Source organism: Phyllobates terribilis, unplaced genomic scaffold (assembly GCF_046119375.1).
Source record: "Phyllobates terribilis strain yellow unplaced genomic scaffold, ASM4611937v1 Scaffold_9__5_contigs__length_417890890, whole genome shotgun sequence".
Lineage (NCBI taxonomy): Eukaryota > Metazoa > Chordata > Amphibia > Anura > Dendrobatidae > Phyllobates > Phyllobates terribilis.
The window spans coordinates 287025297-287046467 of record NW_027362769.1 but is presented as its reverse complement, the minus strand read 5'-3'; the positions used below and the strand labels follow the sequence as shown (position 1 = coordinate 287046467).

Genomic DNA, 21171 nt, shown 5'->3' with positions numbered 1-21171 from the left:
CCCTATAAAATCGAGCCAGCAAGGGCTAAACTAGACAGCTGGGGGCTGATATTAATAGCCAGGAAAGGGGCCATGAATACTAGTTCCTTCCACGGCTATTAATATCACCCCTCAGCAGTCCCAGAAATGGCACATCCATAAGATGCACCAAATCTGGCACTTAGCCTTGCTCTTCCACACTGCCCTGTAGCAGTGGCAGGGGGTAATGGGGTTGGGGTTCACGTCAGCCTTGAACTGGCGGCTGACATGAAGTCCAGGTTAGTAATGGAGGGGCGTCTCCCCATTACTAACCGCGTGGTTAAATGGTTGCCGCTTTTTCAATAAAAGACACGGCCAGAATAAAGTATTTTAATGAAATAAAAAAACACACGGTTCTACATTTTTTTTTTATTACACGACTCCACGAAGCCTTCGATCTACTGAAAAAGACATTAAAAAACAAACAACAATATCCCTCACCTGTCTGCAGTCAACTACGTAGTCCACGATCACGACTGTCCCACGACAATCCGGATCATTTCTACAGCTGTGACATCAGCCATCACTGATGTCACAGCTGTAGAATACAGCACTGTAAACTGACAGGGGTGTAAAATCACCCCCTGTCAGTATAGAGTGCTGGAGAGGGTCACTGGGGTTCATCAGCTGATGAGCCCCGGTGAGTTAGAGACCGTGGGAACCTTCACAAGAAGGTTCCCACTGTAAGCATCAGCTGATCGGTCATGAGAACGATCAGCTGATTACCGGCTTCAACAATCAGCTGATGGTCACGCGATTATCAGCTATTTGCTGCCGGCACTGATCAGCTGATGGTTGCGTGACCATCAGGTGATCAGTAACGTCACCGCAGGTCCTGGAAGTACACTGCAGGGCAAAAGCCCTTACTCTGCAGTGTACTGCGAGCCGCCGAAGAGGAAGCATCGCCGAGGAGGACACCGGGGGCCACCAAAGAGGTGAGTATAAAGTTTTTTTTAATTTTTAGTTTTTTATTCTTTGTTTTTAACTGCCGCTGGCACGTGGGCTGGGAGGAGCAGGCTGCTGCTTCTCCCATTCACGCTGCTCTTGCTGTTATCAGTTAGAGCAGCGGTCGGGTGAGAGGAGTAGCAGCCTCCTCTCCCGACCCGGTTACCAGCCGCGGCGCGATTTTGTGCCTATTAATTTACATTGAAATGCAGCAAATCCGCATGTATGGATATTATACATGTGGGTTTGCTGCGATTCAATGCAAGTCAATGGGCGCAATTTCGCCGCAAAATCTCACCTTAATTGTTTGTGCTGCGGTTTGTGCCGTAATGATAATCCGCAGCGGAAATTTCCGGATCATGTGCACAGCACATGAGGATTATCATTGCTCTACATGGCAGACCTATTACCAAGTGGTTTTAATGTTTTTTTTCCACCGCGGAAAGGCATTAAAACGACATCGTGTGAACTCAGCCTTCTGGTTCTCTGAGGAATGTTCTGCCACGCTGAAGGCACTCGGGCAACAAATCATCAAGATCCACTGATAGCAGCTGTTTTTAGTTGCCTTTAGGCTAGCAAATCTGCTCAAAGTAGCACGAGCAGCTTGCAGCCTGGCATTATCATGTTCAAAAACAGCTCCTAGGACACTTTGAAGAAAAGGCACTACCACTACTTCCATGATCAATTCAATGTAACAAACTGCAACTGAACCTGGAATGAATTCTAGAGGGGTCCAGCTACCATACATTAAGCTCCCCACACAATAATCCCAGGAAGAGAAAAGATGTGACGTTCTCTCATTAAAGACTTTTGATGCATTGCCCACATAGTCTCCAGACCAATCTCTGGCTATCACTGTATCCAAAACAAAAGTGGGACTAATCGCTGAACAGTTTAGACTTCCTTTCCAGCCTCAACTGAGGTCATGCTCTGCACAATGATAAGAGAAGGAGCGAAAAGTCAATGAAGAGGCGTTCACGAGAGAACACCACACTGGTTCAACTCCCGGGATTAGGGTGTGGAGTGATATAATCTATGGTAAACAGACACCTTCAGTCTCCATTCCAGGTACACTAAGTATGTGCACGCGATCCGGAGCCGCTGCGGGTTTGACGCTGCGTGCTTATTCAGCATCATACCCACAGCGGCCAGATGTTACAGAATAGTGGATGGATTTGTAGAAATCCCATGTCCACTATACGTTTCTGTGCACCTGCGGATCACCCACGGAACCTGACATGCGGCCCGTCTTTATAGACTGCAACATGTCAACTTCTCTAGCGGGTCCGCAAGCGGGATTTCCCAATAGACCTAACCTCTATGAGGAAAGTCCGAAAGTGAAAAAAAAAATGGCGCCGCTCATTTGCATAAAGAGGAAGCTGTCGGCGGCTATTCCGGAGCGTCGGGGTCGCAGGCTGGTACGCATCGTGGGCACATACCCTGACCGCTTAGCATTACATTGATTTGGTTGTGGAACCAGTGGAATGGCCATTTATATTACTGGGTACTCGAAACGCTGGTTATATATCTGTATACACTGTCGGATCTTAATTTACAGAACGTCACCTATCACAAGATACACTTCTGAACAATTGTTTGTGCCGAAGTTAACTCCTACTATTATATGGTGACATCATATAATATGATTATTGCAGCTAATCACTGGCACAAAATCAGTGTGCGTTCCTTTGATTGCTCAACAGAGTTATGGACAATAGCTGTTGTGTTTGTACAAGCTGGGGCTAGCTCCGCCGTGTGTAAGTAGCCAGGGTCTATTTTGTTCAGTTAACGCCTGGACAAGGCTAGGAATTTATGTATATGGTTTTGTTTTGGTACTATGCAACCAGTGGAAATAAATGTCACATTGTTTTGACCCAAGAATCCACAGTGTCTGTGTGAACTGTACCTAATGCCTACCTAAGAGCGTGAATCTCTACAACGTATACATGCAATTTTATGTACCCTTACAAATGTTCACATCATACAATAAAACACTACAATATACTGCAATAACAAAGTATGATAATTACGACAAGACACCATCCTGCCAAACACCTAACTAGAGGCATCAAATTCCATAATGGAGTATAACAAATAACAAATTCACAGTGCAGTGGAAAATACATTGAAAATGGTGCCAGACAGATACCAATAGGCAGCAGGGGAACGCAGCATAATTCCCTAGTGGCACCATCCAAATTCCAAAGCAACATAAAATTATTCCCACAGTGGTGTTAACTACCATGATACACCCTACAACATAGGAAAAGGGAATAAGCCATAGGGATTGATCAGCAGCTGGATTTCTCTATTCAAATATTTCTTGGTGCCTTGAGGGACAGAAACCATGACTAGGAATCCATTATATTATAGAGAGCCAGTCACACATATGTGTTTTTTGTGGACTGTGTATCTGCCCAAAAAAATCAAGGAGTCATATCCGTTTTTAATCACAGATCAGAATTATCCAATTATCCATACAAGTCTATGGCTCAGTAAATATCATGGACATCACATGGAAGGCATCAGTGTACAATCTGGGTGCTGTCCGAGACCAGCACTGTAATGGATAAGAGAAGATATGTCATTTTTTTATATATACACAAGAGAAAATTACTGATGAAAAACTGATGGTACAAACTGACACATGCATCAAACATGGATGAAAATCTGATACAAAGCTAATGGTCCGTGTTTTTACCTAAGAGAAAAATCACGGACATCTGAAGGAGACCACATGTGTATGGGGGGCATAACTTTTTTTTTACAGAATAGCTGTTTTCATGTTGCACTGGTAGGGGGTCTAGAAGTTGTAAATTAACAGTTGCCTCCATGTTCAGGATTGAGTTTGTGGACTTCTCTCCCCATTGGTCATGACTTTTATTCAAACTTACGTTCCATAAAATATGGACCCGACTCAATTCTCCAGACAATCTGCCCCTTTTGAGTTCCAGTTACACCTCTATTCTTGGAGTCCCAAAAATTTGCAGGAGAATTTTCATCTGAAAATAAATATAAATATTGTCAATATTAAAACATAACATAAAAACAAAACAATAACTTTGATAACAATTATTAAGATGTCAACACTCACTTATATTAAAGAGAATCTGTTGCCATGTTTTTGCTATGCAATCTGCAAGCAACATAATGTAGGAGCAGAGACCCTGATTACAGAAATGTGTCACTTACTGAGCTGTGCTATGCAGTTTCAATATAATCAATGTTTTATCAGCAGGAGATCATCATTAGAGGACAACTAGCCTCATGCATCCTAGTCCAACCTCGAAGCAGCACTAATTTACAGCTCCCTGTCACTATACAATGTACACAGAAAGCTGTGGTATCAGCGGGGTTATACACAACTCAAAAACGGAGCTCTGCTAGATCTGCAGCAGATAAAACAGTGGCTATCATAACTGCTGCACACAGTAATATAATTAATACATAGCTGGAATCAGGGTCTCTTCCCCTACATCATGGTGCTGTCAGATTACATAGAAAAAAACTGTGACAGACTCCCTTTTAAAGATCAGTAATTGCTTTATTTAATTATATTAAAGCGCACCTGTCAGCAGGATTCTGCTCAGTAAACCACATACACTGTCAGGTGGGCGACATTACACTGATTAATATGATACCTTGGTTGATGAAATCCATCCTGTGGTTCTTGTGTAATCTTTACTTTCAGTTTGGAGATAATGATATGCTCGTGCTTCGGGTGGCCTGTGGGGGGCGCTCTATCTGGGGCTCTGCTTACATATTCATCTGTATGCTCTTATGACATCTCACTGTTCCTTCACTGACCTGCCTACTATTTTACATAATGCATCTAGTAGTGCGGGGGGCTAGGTAAAATAGGAGACAGGTCAGTGAAGGCACAGTGAGCTGGCATAAGAGCATACAGATGAATATGTAAGCAGAGCACCAGATAGAGCGCCCCCCACAGGCTACCCCAGAGCACGAGCATATCATTATCTCCAAACTGAAAGTAAAGATTACACAAGAACCACAGGACAGATTTCATCAACCAAGGTATCATATTAATCTGTAATGTCGTCCACCTGACAGTGTATGTAGTTTCCTGAGCACAATCCTGCTGACAGGTGCGCTTTAAAAGAGGTCAGGAGCAGCTTCAGCAAATTCCACAACAATTTGGGATTCTTTTTGCTGCATCTACAAGTGCTTCTCACTAAATTAGAATATCATCAAAAAGTGAATTTATTTCAGTTCTTCAATACAAAAAGTGAAACTCATATACAGTCATTACAAACAGAGTGATCTATTTCAAGTGCTTATTTCTGTTAATGTTGATGATTATGGCTCACAGCCAAAGAAAACACAAAAGTCATTTAAAAAGGTCCCTTAGTCTGTTTCAGTAGGCTCCACAATCATGGGGAAGACTGCTGACTTGACAGATGTCCAGAAGGCAGTCATTGGCACACTCCAGAAGGAGGGTAAGCCACAAAAGGTCATTGCTAAAGAAGCTGGCTGTTCACAGAGTGCTGTATCCAAGCATATTAATGGAAGGTTGAGGGGAAGGAAAAAGTGTGGTAGAAAAAGATGCACAAGCAACTGGGATAACCTCAGCCTTTAAAGGATTGTTAAGAAAAGGCCATTCAAAAATGTGGGGTAGATTCACAAGGAGTGGACTGCTGCTGGAGTCATTGCGTCAAGAGCCATCACACACAGACGTATCCAGGACACGGGCTACAAGTGTCGCATTCCTTGTGTCAAACCACTAATGACCAATAGACAACGCCAGAAACGTCTTACCTGGGCCAAGGAGAAAAAGACCTGGACTGTTGCTCAGTGGTCTAAGGTGTTGTTTTCAGATGAAAGTAAATTTTGCATTTTATTTGGAAATCAAGGTCCCAGAGTCTGGAGGAAGAGTGGAGAGGCCACAATCCAAGCTGCTTGAGGTCTAGTGTGAAGTTTCCACAATCAGTGATGGTTTGGGGAGCCATGTCATCTGCTGGTGTAGGTTCACTGTGTTTTATCAAGACCAAAGTCAGCGCAGCCATCTACCAGGAAATGTTAGAGCACTTCAGGCTTCCCTCTGCCGACAAGCTTTTTGGAGATGGAAATTTCATTCTCCAGCAGGACTTGGCACCTGTCCACACTGCCAAAAGTACCAATACCTGGTTTACAAACAACAGTATCACTGTGCTTGATTGACCAGCAAACTTGCCTGACCTTAACCCCATAGAGAATCTATGGGGCATTGTCAAGAGGAAGATGAGAGACACCAGACCCAACAATGCAGATGAGCTGAAGGCTGCTATCAAAGCAACCTGGGCTTCCGTAACATCTCAGCAGTGCCACAGGCTGATCGTCTCCATGCCACGCCGCATTGATGCAGTAATTGATGCAAAAGGAGCCCCGACCAAGTATTGAGTGCATTTACTGAACATACATTTCAGTAGGCCAACATTTCGGATTTTAAAAACATTTTTCAAGCTGGTGTTATAAAGTATTCTAATTTACTGAGATAATGACTTTAGTGTTTTCATTGGCTGTAAGCCATAATCATCAACATTAACAGAAATAAACACTTGAAATAGATCACTCTGTCTGTAATGACTCTATATAATATATGAGTTTCACTTTTTGTATTGAAGAACTGAAATAAATTAACTTTTTGATGATATTCTAATTTAGTGAGAAGCACCTGTATATTATTTTTGCTGCATCTACTGTATATGCTCACTGTATACTTTCCTTCTGGACAACTACAGTACTATGGTAGCATAAGAAAGATCTCACAGGAGATTTAGAAAAATTAAAATAATATCAGTTTTAACACCAGATACATTTATTGAAAGTACACAGGATAAGCCACAAATTCCGGACCAATAGAGAGGTAAACTCATAGAAATGAAGAATTTGCAAAGAGTTTGTATGTTCTCCCTGTGTTTGTGTGGGATTCCTCCGGTTTCCTCCCACACTCCAAAGACATACTGATAGGGAACGTACATTGTGAGCCCCAATGGAAACAGTGATGATGAGGTCTGTAAAGCGCCATAAAATATGATAACACTATTAAAGGATAATATATAAATCAAACAAAATATTTACATCCTACGATTGTTATATATTTACTAAGTAAACAATGAATCGGGTAATGGATATTACTGATGATCTGTATTATTTTGGTTCTCTGCATATACATCACTCTTAAAAATGTAAATTAAACTATGCCAACTGTAATGCAGCGGCTTGCGGCATTACTGTAATGGTCCAGGGTGTGTTCTGGCTGACCATGTACCTCTCCCTCAGATGACTGATCACAGGACTGTGACATCAGCACAGGTCCTGTGCACACAGAAGGTCTGATCACATGACTGAAACATCAGCACAGGTCCTATATGCACTGAAGGATATATAAATCTTGGTGCTTTTGAGACAGGGGGTGGAAGGCGTGAGGCCTGTTCCCCGTGTGTGGGACACCATTAGCCTGGAGAGGCTTAGTGAGGCCTAGAGAGGCCTGGTGAAGCCTGAAAGGCAGAGGCTGGATCCTTGTGTGTAAGAGATGCCAGTAGCCTTGGAAGGTACGAGGGCTGGAGACCCCCATCTGGGAAGCCGTAAAGCCACAGCTGTGGCAGAACAAATCTGATGGAAACCGCTAGACCCGGCAAAATGTAAAAGCGGTGCGTTATGTGGACATTTATATTGTTACCTTGCTGAAGGCTGTATCTGGAGCCAAGTGGACATATCTGTCACTGGAAAGGCTCTTGGACATTATATGTGTAATATGTCGGTGAGCCACTGAGATGGACTATGTTATAAGCAGTTATGAAGTGTAATAAACTGCTGGATTGTGAAATACCGGAAAGACGTTGCATGTGTGCTTTAATTGACCGGGTGAAGCGAGTGTCCCCCAGCGTGATGAATAGCGCTGCCTTACACAGCATACAGCAGGTAATATAAGTATTGAACACGTTACCAATTTTCTAAGCAAATACATTTATAAAGGTGCTATTGACATGAAATTCTCACCAGATGTCAGTAACTACGCACCCAATCCACATAGGCAAAGAAATCAAACCATAGATGTCCATAAATTAAGTTATATGTAATAATGAGAAATGACACAAGAAAAGAATACTGAAGATGTTTACTGAAATGTATTTAATACTTCGTACAAAAGCCTTTGTTGGTGATAACAGCCTCAAGATGCATCCTCTATGGAGAAACCAGTCGCATGAATTGCTCAGGTGTGATTTTTTCCCATTCTTCCACACAAACACTCTTCAGATTCTGAAGGTCCCGTGAGCTCCTATGAACTCTGAGCTTTAGTTCCTTCCATAAATTTTCTATTGGATTCAGGTCAGGTGATTGGCTGGGCCATTCTAGCAGCTTTATTGTATTTCTATGAAACAAATTGAGAGCTTCATAGGCTGTGTGTTTGGGATCAATGTCTTGCTGAAATGTCCTCCCTTGTTTCATGTTCATCATCCTTGTAGATGGCGGCAGATTTTTATCAAGAATGTCTCTGTACATTTGTCCATTCATCTTTCCTTCAATTACATGAAGTTTGTCCGTGCCGTATGCTGAAAAACAGCCCCACACCATGATGTTCCCTCCTCCAAACTTCACTGCTGGTATGGTGTTTTTGGGTGATATGCAGTGCCTTTTGTTCTCCAGTATTTAAGGAGTAACATTTCTCCTTGTGGAGAGCAACATGTTAAGCATGTCACGGTGAGGAGACTTTTAAAACCACAATGCTCCTCTGGAAAATATGCAAATTGTCTTTTCAGAGAGGAAGAGGACCAGAACTCTGTGATAAGGCTCGTTAAAGGGTCACTATTGACTTTTAGGATTGCTACTTCCTGTAGGTGGCACTAGAGTTCTGGTCCTCGTCCTCTCTGAAGAGACAATTTGCATATTTCCCAGAGGAGCACTGCGGCTTTAAAAGTCTCCTCACCATGACATGCTTAACATGTCGCTCTCCACAAGGAGAAATGTTACCCCTTAGATACCGGTCTGATGCCTCTCACCCAGCCAAACCAGAACTCACACTTTGCACTGAGGGGCAGTACTCCGAAACACAGTGTCTGCAAACTGAGTTTCTGGTTCTGGCTTATATCCCAAGTCATGTGATAAGGCTCGTTAAAGGGTCACTATTAACTTTTAGAATTGCTACTTCCTGTAGGTGGAACTAGAGTTCTGGTCTTCTTCCTCTCTGAAGAGACAATTTGCATTTTGTTCTCCAAACATGGTGTGTATTATGTAATCCAAAGAGTTTAATTTTGGTCTCATCTGACCAGACTATATTCTCCCAGTATTTCACAGGCTTGTATAAATGTTGTTGAGCAAAATTTAAATGTTATTGAACATCATTTTAGCTCAGCAATGAAGTTTTGCATAATGAGCGTGCAAACAGGCCATGGAGATTAAGTCCAATACTTATTAGTTTTCTTTGAAACAATTGTACTTGCTGATTCCAGGTCTTTCTGTAGCTCTGCACAGGTGGCCCTTGAATCTTGGATAACTCTTCTGAGAATTCTTTTCACGCCTCAGAGCACCTGATCATGGCCAATTTATGGTGAAATTATGTTCTTTGCACTTCTGGATTATGGCTCCAACAGTGCTCACTGGAACCTTCAGTAGTTTAGAAATTCTTCTGTAACCAATGCCATCAGTATGTTTGGAACAATAAGGTTGCAACGGTCTTGAGACAGCACATTGGTTTTACCCATCATGAAATGTTGTGTGGCACCTTGATAATGAGACACCTTTTTATAGGCCATTGGTTGAACCAGCGGATATTATTTTTCACTAAGTGGCAGGATAGCTTTCTGATTTCATCTAGTGTCATGACTTTCCATGACCTTTTGCACCTCTCTTTCTTCATGTGTTCAATACTTTTTCCTTCTGTCATTTCTCATTATTACTCATAACTTAATTTATGGACATCTACGGCTTGATTTCTTTGCCTGTGTGGATTGGATGGGCTGTTACCGACATTTGGTGAGAATTTCAGGTTAATAGCACCTTTAGAAATATATTTACTTAGATTGGTGACATGTTCAATACTAATGTACCCCAGTGTATATATTATGCACATAGCTTTACAACATTAGCAAAATTAAAGATAGAAAAAATGGTTTTGCCAACAATTAAAGAAAATAGGATTTGGACATCTTGAAATTGAAATATTTTCTGATTTTGAATGTTTATTTATTTTACTCATTGATACAGCGCCAATAATTCTACATCCCGGAGGAAACCCATGCAAACATGGGGAGAACATACACACTCCTTGCAAATGTTGTACTTGGAGGAATTTGAACCCAAGACTCCAGAGCAGCAAGGCTACAGTGCTAACCACTGAGTCACCGTGTTGCTTGACAGTGGCTAAACCTGATAAATAGAAAGTTCACAACAATAATGATATATTAAAGTGAGCAAATTATTATTTTTTAAGCACCCATATATGTACAAAATTTATATATAAATTACAATGGACAAAGTAACAGTGAAAGACTGTTATAAAGGGGAGAGAACACTGCCCTCACGGGATTACAAGCTATAGGGAAATAGGGAAAGAGCCAGTTGGTCGGGTAGCTGGAGCACCTCCGGTGCAGTGAGGTAGCAGCAGAGTTATTGCAGGTCTATCTTGAAGAGACGAGTTGTCATGTTGCGCTGAAAGGTTTCTATTATGGCAGCAAGTGCGTGACAGACATATCATTGGTGCAACCTGTGAGGCCGCACAAGGGCCCAGCTAATTCTTCACTTGGCTCTATGTAGAAACAGGAGTTCTCCTGGCCCTGCATTTATCATCCTCTCTTCAAATCCTGACCCAGCTGCTCCCTCCTACCCCCTGTGAGGGACTTTTGCAGACACTCATGACTCATACAGGGAAAATTGACCTCTTGTTTCTACATAAAGCTTAGAAGGATTCAGCTAAGCAGTTTTTAATCATGTGATGTCATAGACCTCGTGGAAAACAGAAGAATTACCTGGGTAGAAAGGCAAAATGAGCAATTGTAAGTACACAGTGCTATACACTGTGTGCAGAATTATTGGCAAATGAGTATTTTGATCACATGATACTTTTTATACATGTTGTCCTACTCCAAGCTGCATAGGCTTGAGAGCCAACTACCAATTAAGTAAATCTGGTGATGTGCATCTCTGTAATGAGGAGGGGTGTTGACTAATGACATCAACACCCTATATAAGGTGTGCTTAATTATTAAACGTCCTTTCCTTTGGCAAAATGGGTCAGAAGAGAGATTTGACGGGTTCTGAAAAATCCAAAATTGTGAGATGTCTTGCAGAGGGATGCAGCAGTCTTGAAATTTCCAAACTTTTGAAGTGTGATCACCGAACAATCAAGCGTTTCATGGCAAATAGCCAACAGGGTCACAAGAAGCGTGTTGGCCAAAAAAGGCACAAAATAACTGCCCATGAATTGAGGAAAATCAAGAGTGAAGCTGCCAAGATGCCATTCGCCAACAGTTTTGCCATATTTCAGAGCTGCAACGTTACTAGAGTATCAAAAAGCACAAGGTGTGCGATACTCAGGGACATGGCCAAGGTAAGGAAGGCTGAAAAACGAACACCTTTGAACAAGAAACATAAGATAAAACGTTAAGAATGGGCCAAGAAATATCTTAAAACTGATTTTTCAAAGGTTTTATGGACTGATGAAATGAGAGTGACTCTAGATGGGCCAGATGGATGGGCCAGAGGCTGGATCAGTAAAGGGCAGAGAGCTCCACTCCGACTCAGACACCAGCAAGGTGGAGGTGGGGTACTGGTATGGGCTGGTATCATCAAAGATGAACTTGTGGGACCTTTTCGGATTGAGGATGGAGTGAAGCTCAACTCCCAGACCTACTGCCAGTTTCTGGAAGACAACTTCTTCAAGCAGTGGTATAGGAAGAAGTCGGTATCGTTCAAGAAAAACATGATTTTCATGCAGGACAATGCTCCATCACATGCATCCAACTACTCCACAGCGTGGCTGGCCAGTAAAGGTCTAAAAGAAGAAAAAATAATGACATGGCCCCCTTGTTCACCTGATCTGAACCCCATAGAGAACCTGTGGTCCATCATAAAATGTGAGATCTACAGGGAGGGAAAACAGTACACCTCTCGGAACAGTGTCTGGGAGGCTGTGGTGGCTGCTGCACGCAATGTTGATCGAAAACAGATCAAGCAACTAACAGAATCTATGGATGGAAGACTGTTGAGTGTCATAAAGAAAGGTGGCTATATTGATCACTAATTTTTTTGGTCTTTGTTTTTGCATGTCAGAAATGTTTATTTCTACGTTTTGTGCACTGATATTGGTTTACCTGGTGAAAATAAACAAGTGAGATGGGATTATATTAGTTTTTTATTAAGTTGCCTAATAATTCTGCACAGTAATAGTTACCTGCACAAACAGATATCCTCCAATATAGCCAAATCTAAAAAAAAAAACACTCCAACTTCCAAAAATATTAAGTTTGGATATTTATGAGTCTTTTGGGTTGATTGAGAACATAGTGTTGATCAATAATAAAAATAATCCTCTAAAATACAACTTGCCTAATAATTCTGCACACAGTGTATAATATGATAATTGCAATATATAAAGAGGATAAAAATTTTGATGAGAGGAGGAGTGCTTCTTTAAGCTTCCTCCCAATGTAACAATATAAGGGCCTCTTTTTTGTGTGGATACTTTGTATCTTTTAAACACACTATTATGGGGTACATGAAAAAGTAACATTTTTCAATATATTAGGTGTGGGGTGAGGGATTAAAAATAAGACAGTAATAAGACAGTATTCCACAATCATGTATATATTTTATAATGCATCCATTAATTAATATGCAGTCATAAAAAGAAGCACTTTGAGGCATTTCTTGTTTCAATACAACAATAAAAAGTAAATCTATATTCTTAACGATGTTCACTGCACAATGGAGATGTGTGATGTGGCTTTTTTGTGTAACAAGCTGCAGTTTTCATTGGACTTTACTTTGGGGTACAGACATTTTGATCACTTGTTCGTGATCTTTCTTGTGAGGCGAGAAAGATGTTAAGCTTCTTGAATGTGAATCTCCATTTTTTCTTATTTTTAGATGTTCATATTTTGGGCCTTGGAAACAATCATTACTTTAAAAGGTTTTAATACCAAGAAAACTAATCCATATGAAATTAGTCTGAATGTGTAACACAAGTAGGGCTCACTACGCTTTGTTAGGCTGTATCCTTCTAGTAGCAGATTCCAAGTAAAATGTGTGTTTACAAGCAGAGCCTTTAGGAGCCACATCCGGTCACTGATCATCTACTGATTCCAAGTCGTGAGAAGATCCTGACAGAGTTAAGGAAATGCATGCAATTAGCGACAAGGTTTCTTCTTACATCCTAATATGTTATGTGGCAAAAGTTCACTTATCTAGCAGCCATATATGTTCTACATGCACTGTATGTATGGATAATAAACGGTCTGTAGGTACTAGATATGGCAGCATTTTAGGGCATATCAATCATATGATTCATCCATTTCATACATTTGAATGGGATCCCTGTTTTCAGCTGTAAGCTCCCTATCAATAATGCATATATACCAGTTAGCATCTTGCTTTACTGTTCTAAAAAGACATCAAAGTGCAATTGTGTAATTTGGGGAAATCTTAAAAGAAATTGCTTCCAGCTTTTTTAAGATATCGAATCCCTGTTGCAAATGATCACTTTGGGAAATAAAAAAAAGACATGCAGTGAATGCTACAGCTCATATGTAATTTTATATTATAGCTTTATGGCTTCTTCTCTTCTGATACATAACTGTCAATTACCTGCTGACCACACACAGACCAGATCCTTTCAGACAAGTGTCAGTATGGTACTAGACAGTCTCTTTAAATATCCTGATTATCGGCAATACATCGTCCTATGTAAACAGAAGGTATGCCGCTAATAGCATCTTAATTGTGTTAACAATTGTTCTGTGCACATATTTCTCTGGTTGGGCTGAATAAAAAGATCATTAGTCACAGCCTGCAGATGATCTCGATCAGCCCCGTCCTTAAAACCCAGTGTCACGTCACATAACGCCTTACAATCTATTAAAAAGCACACTCCAGAAATCACGATACACTCAAATACCAATGATAAAGGATAAGGCCATGACTGGGATTTGGGCTGTTTAGTATACAAGAAAAATCTCCAGAATGATTGGCTGCTTAACACTCTCGTTCCATGATTCCCCATAATTCCCCCCGTATCGGTCTGATCACCTTACTCCTGTATATTACACATTGTGCCGTTGGCTTGGTATATAACATGAATTATTGTAACTAAGCATTCATATATTTTATATGATATATGAATGCTTTGTTACATATATATATATGAAACCTCACATTTTTTATGGCTGCATGTGAATGATTCCTGTACAGATACAATCCCTAAGGGTGGTGCCCTCCCAAATGTTAGGTGAATAGTTTAAAGGGTCTCCAAATATTTGCTATATTTGTAAGATAAAGCCGGAGTATAGGCACCCTCTCCCAGAACAATGACGGCTCCCTGCGGCTGCTCTAGTCTTTGTGCTTTGGCTAAAGTGGTGACATCATGACTACAGCATGCATCACCGCTGCAGCCAATCACTGAGATCAGCAGTGATAGGCTACATGTCATCGCTGAAGCCAGGACACATAGAATGAAGCGTCAGCAGGGAGCGGGCACTGGGGGAGGGTAAGAACTGTCAGGCTGTTATTTTCATGCATGCCAACATCAGGAGACCACTTTCCTAAAAGCAGAAAACCCCTTTAAAATTCACAAAATCTGCCAGTCGTTTTTCTGCCTGCATATCAATTCTTCCTAGAACTGAAACCTGCAAGTCAGATAATAGGCCCAAATCCTGACACTGTAATTAATAGGTAGTATTTCCATGGCAACCACACTGTCAGCCATGTTCACATAATCATCACCGTATCCCAAGGACTGTCACCTCCAGCATCAAAGAGGTTTTCCACGTTAGGGTAAGTTCCCATGATGAATTTTGGTGAGATTTTACAGCAAAGTGAATGGGATGTATAGAGATCTCATGTGGAATGTGATGTAAACTGAACTGCGCTGTATGTTTGAAAAGCACAACATGTCAATTTCTCTGGCAGGTACGCAGAGTGTTATGTGCAGAGTTATCCCATACAATTGTATTAGGTGCGGATAACCTGCAGGTAAAAACCTCCTATAATCCGCACATGGCTGTATCAATAACGTTTTGTCAAAGCCAAATACCACGAAGTACTAAAAACAAAGCAGCTTCATTTAAAACATGACACAGCAACAAGGGACGAGAACCGCAGCGTCAAAAACAAGATCAAAACCCATGTAAAAACGCAGTGACCTAATTTACATAACAGGAGCAAAAATCTACAACATCAATAACTCATTGTGGGAATGTAGCATTATGGGACCGCTGGTGCCGGCGATTAGCTTTAGGGGTCACGTGGGGTATACAGATGGTTGTTGCTGCAGATGACAGGCAGGGAACCCTGAGAGGACCAGAGATGTGGCGCTGGAATGGAGTGGGTTCATTATGTAAGTATACATATTTTAGTCACTTCATCACTGCTAGGCAGGGGTCAGACGGCCATATGTTCCCATATGTTCTCTCATGCGAGAGAATCGTGCCGATTATGCTAATGACATTCTATCAGAGTGTGATCCCAGTGTTATATGAGTGTGAGAGACAGGTGAGGAGAAGACGGAGAGCTTCATTTGTCCATCTTCTCCATTGTCTCTGTGCGCGTACATCAGATGACGTCCGATGTTTCACAGGCGCCTATAGATTTGTATGGGTGCGCGTGAGCAGATTATCACATGCCGAATCAGCATGAGGCAATAATCACAGATCTGCTCGGCCCCACAGTATAAGTTTGGGTTGAGGGCTATCCGATAAAACACCGTATATCACTCGGCCATGTTATACGCTCAGGTGAGCGAGCCTTTAGTTGCTGTGGGGCAATGCTTTTGGAAAACCCCTTTACCATTAGAATGACCTCTCTCTCTACGGAGAGAAAGAGGGAGCTGATTTTTTTCAATTTCTTTGCACTTACCAAATATTTGCAGAAGGGTTTTTCTCTGTGCGCGCCATTCCCACAAATTAATAGATATGACCTGCTAAAAGCATTACAGGTCTCTTAACATCCTGAGCATTTCGTTTTCAGTATCAAAACGGTCTTCTGCAGTTTTCTCCGATTTCCTCCATTGATTCCCATGGTCATGCTTGTCTATGCCTCTGACCCGCTCCAGGACTGTATAATAACAGATGACTAGCCACTTCATAGCCGACTCTATGCTCCTGGCTCTTCTGCTGGTTTGGGATCATAAAGGGCATGTTTGAAAAAGCCCTATAATAAATATGTAATCAGCTGTATACACTACAGAATAGCGCTCGTATCACCTAGTCTATGTCATTTCCTTAGATAAAGCATTCACGGACTCAAATTCATCCCAGGTCACTGGTACAGGATGTAATAGCCCGTCCTCCCAAAGTTTCCTTCCTCTGCCATGGGAACATGCAGACTATTTGTAATGTGAATCGAATAGGTCGGTGACTGCATAAACTGCCCTATAGTAAACACTTTATAGTTACTTTTAGGATGGTTATATCACAGAGACTGACGTTTGCTATTTCTGTGCATATAAAGAGAACTTTTCACCAGTTTAGCATGCTAAGCTGGCCACATCATGGAGAAGTGGCTGCAGAGATTAGTAAAGTATATTTTGTACTCACTGGTAAAGCTTTGATTATAATTTATGCTAAATCCAAGACATTTGTCTCTGAGGTCATGTATGTTTTCCCCTGAAACAAATATAAGTCCAGCTCGCCGTAATAGACATCCTTTAGTGTTCAGAGCACAGAAAAACACTGCATCAGAGCGTAGGGCAATCACATAAACAGGAAAAATCCACCTGAACGAACTTGTGAACAAACTTCTTTCTTTATTCACCAAAAAGTGCTCAGTAGAGGATAAACAGAGTCAGCAATGGTTACATGCTATGCGACATTGACGCGTTTCAGGTGACTGCACACCCGGATTAAGGGTGTGCAGTCACCTGAAACGCGTCGATGTTCGTTGAGCTGGATTTTTTCCCATTCATGTTTTTCCCGCATGACATTGACCAATCATAAGCAGGAGGTTATGCAGTGGTGGAAAAAAATAACATGGCCCAGCTTTCTCTTGAGATATAAGACATAGCCCTACTCTCCTCCATGATCTCTGCACCTACTGTACAGAGTACAGAAGAGCTATGTGTCATTACAAACACCTCTAGCAGCTTTCATCTTAGAGCAATGTCAGCTCTGCTGTAAGTCCATTCCTCCCATACCGACTGCAGTGAAATAAGAGCTGATAGAGGTGTTTGTGAAGATACACAGATTTTCTGTACTTTATACAAGTGATGCAGAAATCATGGAGGAGAGCAGGGATGTGTGTCATTACATGTCTCACACAGGAAAAGCTGGGTTTCCTTTTTCTGGGGTGTGTTCTTTTTCCCCTGCATGAAGTCTCCCGCTTATGATTGGTCAACGACATGTAGGGAAAAAGTACATGCCTTCAAAGACAGATCTCTAGTAATGTCCCCTTGGGCTTAGCATAGATAGCAATCTAATCTTTCAAACTAATATCTCCACAATGGAAATGAGAAATAAAAAACTTTTATTAGGGTATGTGCACACGATGCAGAAATGAAGCAGAAAATTTCTGCATCATTTCTGCATCTCCCTGGCAGAAAAAACGCATGCAGATTGTGCATGCGTTTTTCCTGCAGAATACATGCGGATCCACATGCGGATTCACATGCGTTTACGCATGCAGATTGACAAGAGCTTTCCAGGCGATTTTAGCATCACCTGGAAAGTGCTTGACAACTAGGTCACACTATATAAATCCATGCAAACAGCATGGATTTATATAGTGTGACCCGAGAGAGTGTATATACTTACCTCCGATGGCCCGCGCTGTCCTGCTTTACACTCCGTTCTCCCGGCAACTTTGAATTGAAAGACCTGCCGACGTCAGCGTCACGTGACCCGTCACATGACTCTGACGTCAGCGCAGGTCCTTCAACTCACTTCAAGTGCCGGGAACCAAGCAGGGGCGCTGCGCGGGGCGACAGATGGTAAGTATATATATATATATATTTTTTATTTTATTCTTGTTTTACAGCTTTTTTAATGGTACCTGGTTGTGGATGAGACTGTCCTCTTCTCCACACCCGGGTACCATCCGCACATTAGAATGCGCCAATAACGCAAGTACAGATGCAGTCTTGCGGAATTGGCGCGTTCTAATGCAAGTCAATGGCGGCGAAAACGCCGCGTTTACGCAAAATTAATTGACATGCTGCGGATTTTTGAGCGCAACGTTTACGCTGCGGAAAAATCCGCATCATGGGCACAGCACATGCGGATTTCAATTGGGGAACATTGCTGCCCTTCTACCATGCGTTTTTCATGCGTTTCCGCGGCGTTTACGCAACTGCAAAAACGCAGCGGAAACGCATTAAATACGCATCGTGTGAACTCAGCCTTACTATTCCATGAAGTGGCCAGTTTAACAAGCTTAGACTGGTGAAAGGTCCTCTTTAATCATAAAACTATCATCCATTATCTTCAACACATATGAGTAACACTTTCTGATTAAGAGCATACTTTATATATGGATGCTAATGTTTCATAAAATTTAGAAACAGCAAGAAAATTTCTACAGTTTAATGGGGGTTTCTGTGATCTATATACTGTGTTCCAAATTATTAAGCAAATTGGATGCAAGTGTCATTAAGATGTAACTTTTTGTTTTTCAAATAAACTCATGGATGATATGGTGTCTCAGGGCTCTTTGGATCACTAAAATCAATCTCAAATACCTGTGCTAATTATAATTAGTTTGCCAGGTGAGCCCATTTAAATGAAAACTATTCAAGAAGGACATTCTACGTTATTAAGCAGGCCGCAGGTTTCAAGCAATAGGGGAAAGAAAAATAATCTCTCTGCTGCCAAAAAGGGTCAGAAAATGCAATTCCTTGGACAAGGAGTTACGGGTGTGTCAGAAGTGCCAGACTGTTGCCCAGCAGTGGGTTGCAGGAGATCTCTACGTTTGGCAATGCAGACATCTTCTTAGAGGCTGTCTCTAGGACCCAGCAGCTACCATCCTCTGGCTAATTAACACCCTGGCCTGGGTGTATAAACACCTGCTGTGTTCCAGAGGAAGGTGCCTGCAATATTCATTACTCCTTGTGAAGGCTTGAGCAAGAGCAGTACTTCTTCTGGTGTTGAGGATGTGTGCAAAGTTGTCTGGAGTCGTCTAAAGCTAAGCAATTCCCCTTTGTTTGTCCCCCCCCTTGTTGTCTTTAGTGTCAGTGGGGATCGTCTAGTGATCATCTCCTCATTTCCCTAGCCTTAGCCAAACGCCAGGGAAAGACAGGGCAAGGAACGCGTGCGGCGATTGGTGAAGAGTCAATATAGGGACGTTAGGGGAGACAGGGAGGTCTCCACTCCCCCCTTTCCCTAGAGTCTGGGCTTCCTTTCCCTCTTCCCTTTGTGTTGCACTAAGTCTTTCCCACACCTTGCGTGATACAAGGTATGTAAACATTAAATATATTTCACGAAAACTTAAATGTGATCATCGTACTGTGAAGAGATTTGTGGCTGATACAGAGCACAGACGGGTTTGTGTAAATAAAGGCATAATGAGGAAGGTTCCTGCCAGACAAATTCATCGGATTGAGAGAACAGCTGCTAAAATACCATCACAAAACCGCAAACAGGTATTTGAAGCTGCTGGTGTCTCTGGAGTCTTGCGAACCTCAAGGTGTAGGATCCTCCAGGGGCTTGCAGTTGTGTATAAATCTACTAGTCAGCCATCCCTAAACAGTGCTCATAAGCAGAAACTGTGGGCCCAAATATACATGACAACTAGTTATAAAACAGTTTTCTTTACTGATGAGTGCTGTGCAACCCTGTATGGTTCAGATGGATGTAGTAGTGCATGGTTGGTGGATGGTCTCCATGTCCCAACAAGCCTGCAATGTCAGCAATGAGGTGGTGGGGTTATGTTTTGGGCCAGAATCAAGGTTAGAGAGCTGGTAGGCCACTTTAGGGTTAATGAACGTGTGAAAATGACCTTGGCAAAGTATACAGAGTGCCTGACTGACCACTTTCTTCTTGGTACAAAAAGAAGGACCATGCCATCCGCAGCAAAATCATCTTCATGCATGACAATGCACCATCTCATGCTGCAAAGAGTACCTCTGAGTCATTGGCTGCTATGGGCATAAAAGCACAGAAACTCATGGTGTGTCCACCATCCTGCCCTGACCTCAACCCTATTTAGAACGTTTGGAGTATCCTCAAGCAAAATATCTATGATATAATATATATAAATATATATTGTTCACATCAAAACAGCAGCTCTGAGAGGCTATTCTGACATCCTGCAAAGAAACAGAAGCAGAAACGATCCAAAAACTCACAAGTTCAATGGATGGAACAATTGTAACAGTGATATGAAAGAAGGGGTCCAGTGTTAACATGTAACTAGACCTTTTAAGATGTTTTTGATTGAAAAAGCTTTTGATTTTCCAGTTCTTTACAACCTATAAAATGTTTGGAAACTCCGTTGTGAGTAATAATCTGGAACAGTGCGCTTTGAGTTTTTTTACTTTTGAAAAAAATATTATTAACATTGGGAGGTTTGTCCAAAAATATTGATGTTTACTTTAATGTTTGATGCTTTGAAAATTATACTGACTCATTTGCATAGACCATTTAGGAAAATCAGAGAAAAATAGCGTTTACATAATAATTTGGAACATGGTGTATAAGTAAAGCTTTTTTACCTAAACACATGACATACTTAGATTTTCTATTTGCCCTCCATGACAGAAAATGGACCCAAGAGCAATATGTGGAGACCCCTCAATTTTCAGTAGGGGTGTTCAATACGTCTCTGTTTATTTCTCATTATTAGAGGTAACTTAATGAATGGTCATCTCTGGCTTGATTGCTTTGCCAGTGTGGATTAGATGGGCTGTTACTGACTTCTAGTGAGAATATCATGTCAATAGCACCTTGATAAATATAGTAAATTGGTGACATGTTCAATACTTATTTCACTCTTTATGAGTACTGATGAGTCTTTTATACAACCAGGTTTACTGCTTGTACTTTTGTCATAATGTGATCTGTTAATTAT

At 41.6% G+C, this 21171-nt stretch overlaps 1 protein-coding gene across 3 annotated transcripts in view; it reads right to left on the bottom strand.

The window, feature by feature from the left end:
* HECW2 (HECT, C2 and WW domain containing E3 ubiquitin protein ligase 2) overlaps positions 1 to 21171 on the bottom strand; it is a 324205-nt gene that overhangs the window by 145525 nt on the left and 157509 nt on the right. For 2 of the 3 annotated variants that reach the window (XM_073647864.1, XM_073647866.1), the window contains one exon: positions 3858 to 3965. In XM_073647864.1, coding sequence (XP_073503965.1) covers positions 3858 to 3965 — 108 coding nt within the window. Of the gene's footprint in view, positions 1 to 3857; positions 3966 to 16029; positions 16338 to 21171 lie in introns of those variants that run through there. The other variant, XM_073647865.1, reaches the window with a different exon arrangement.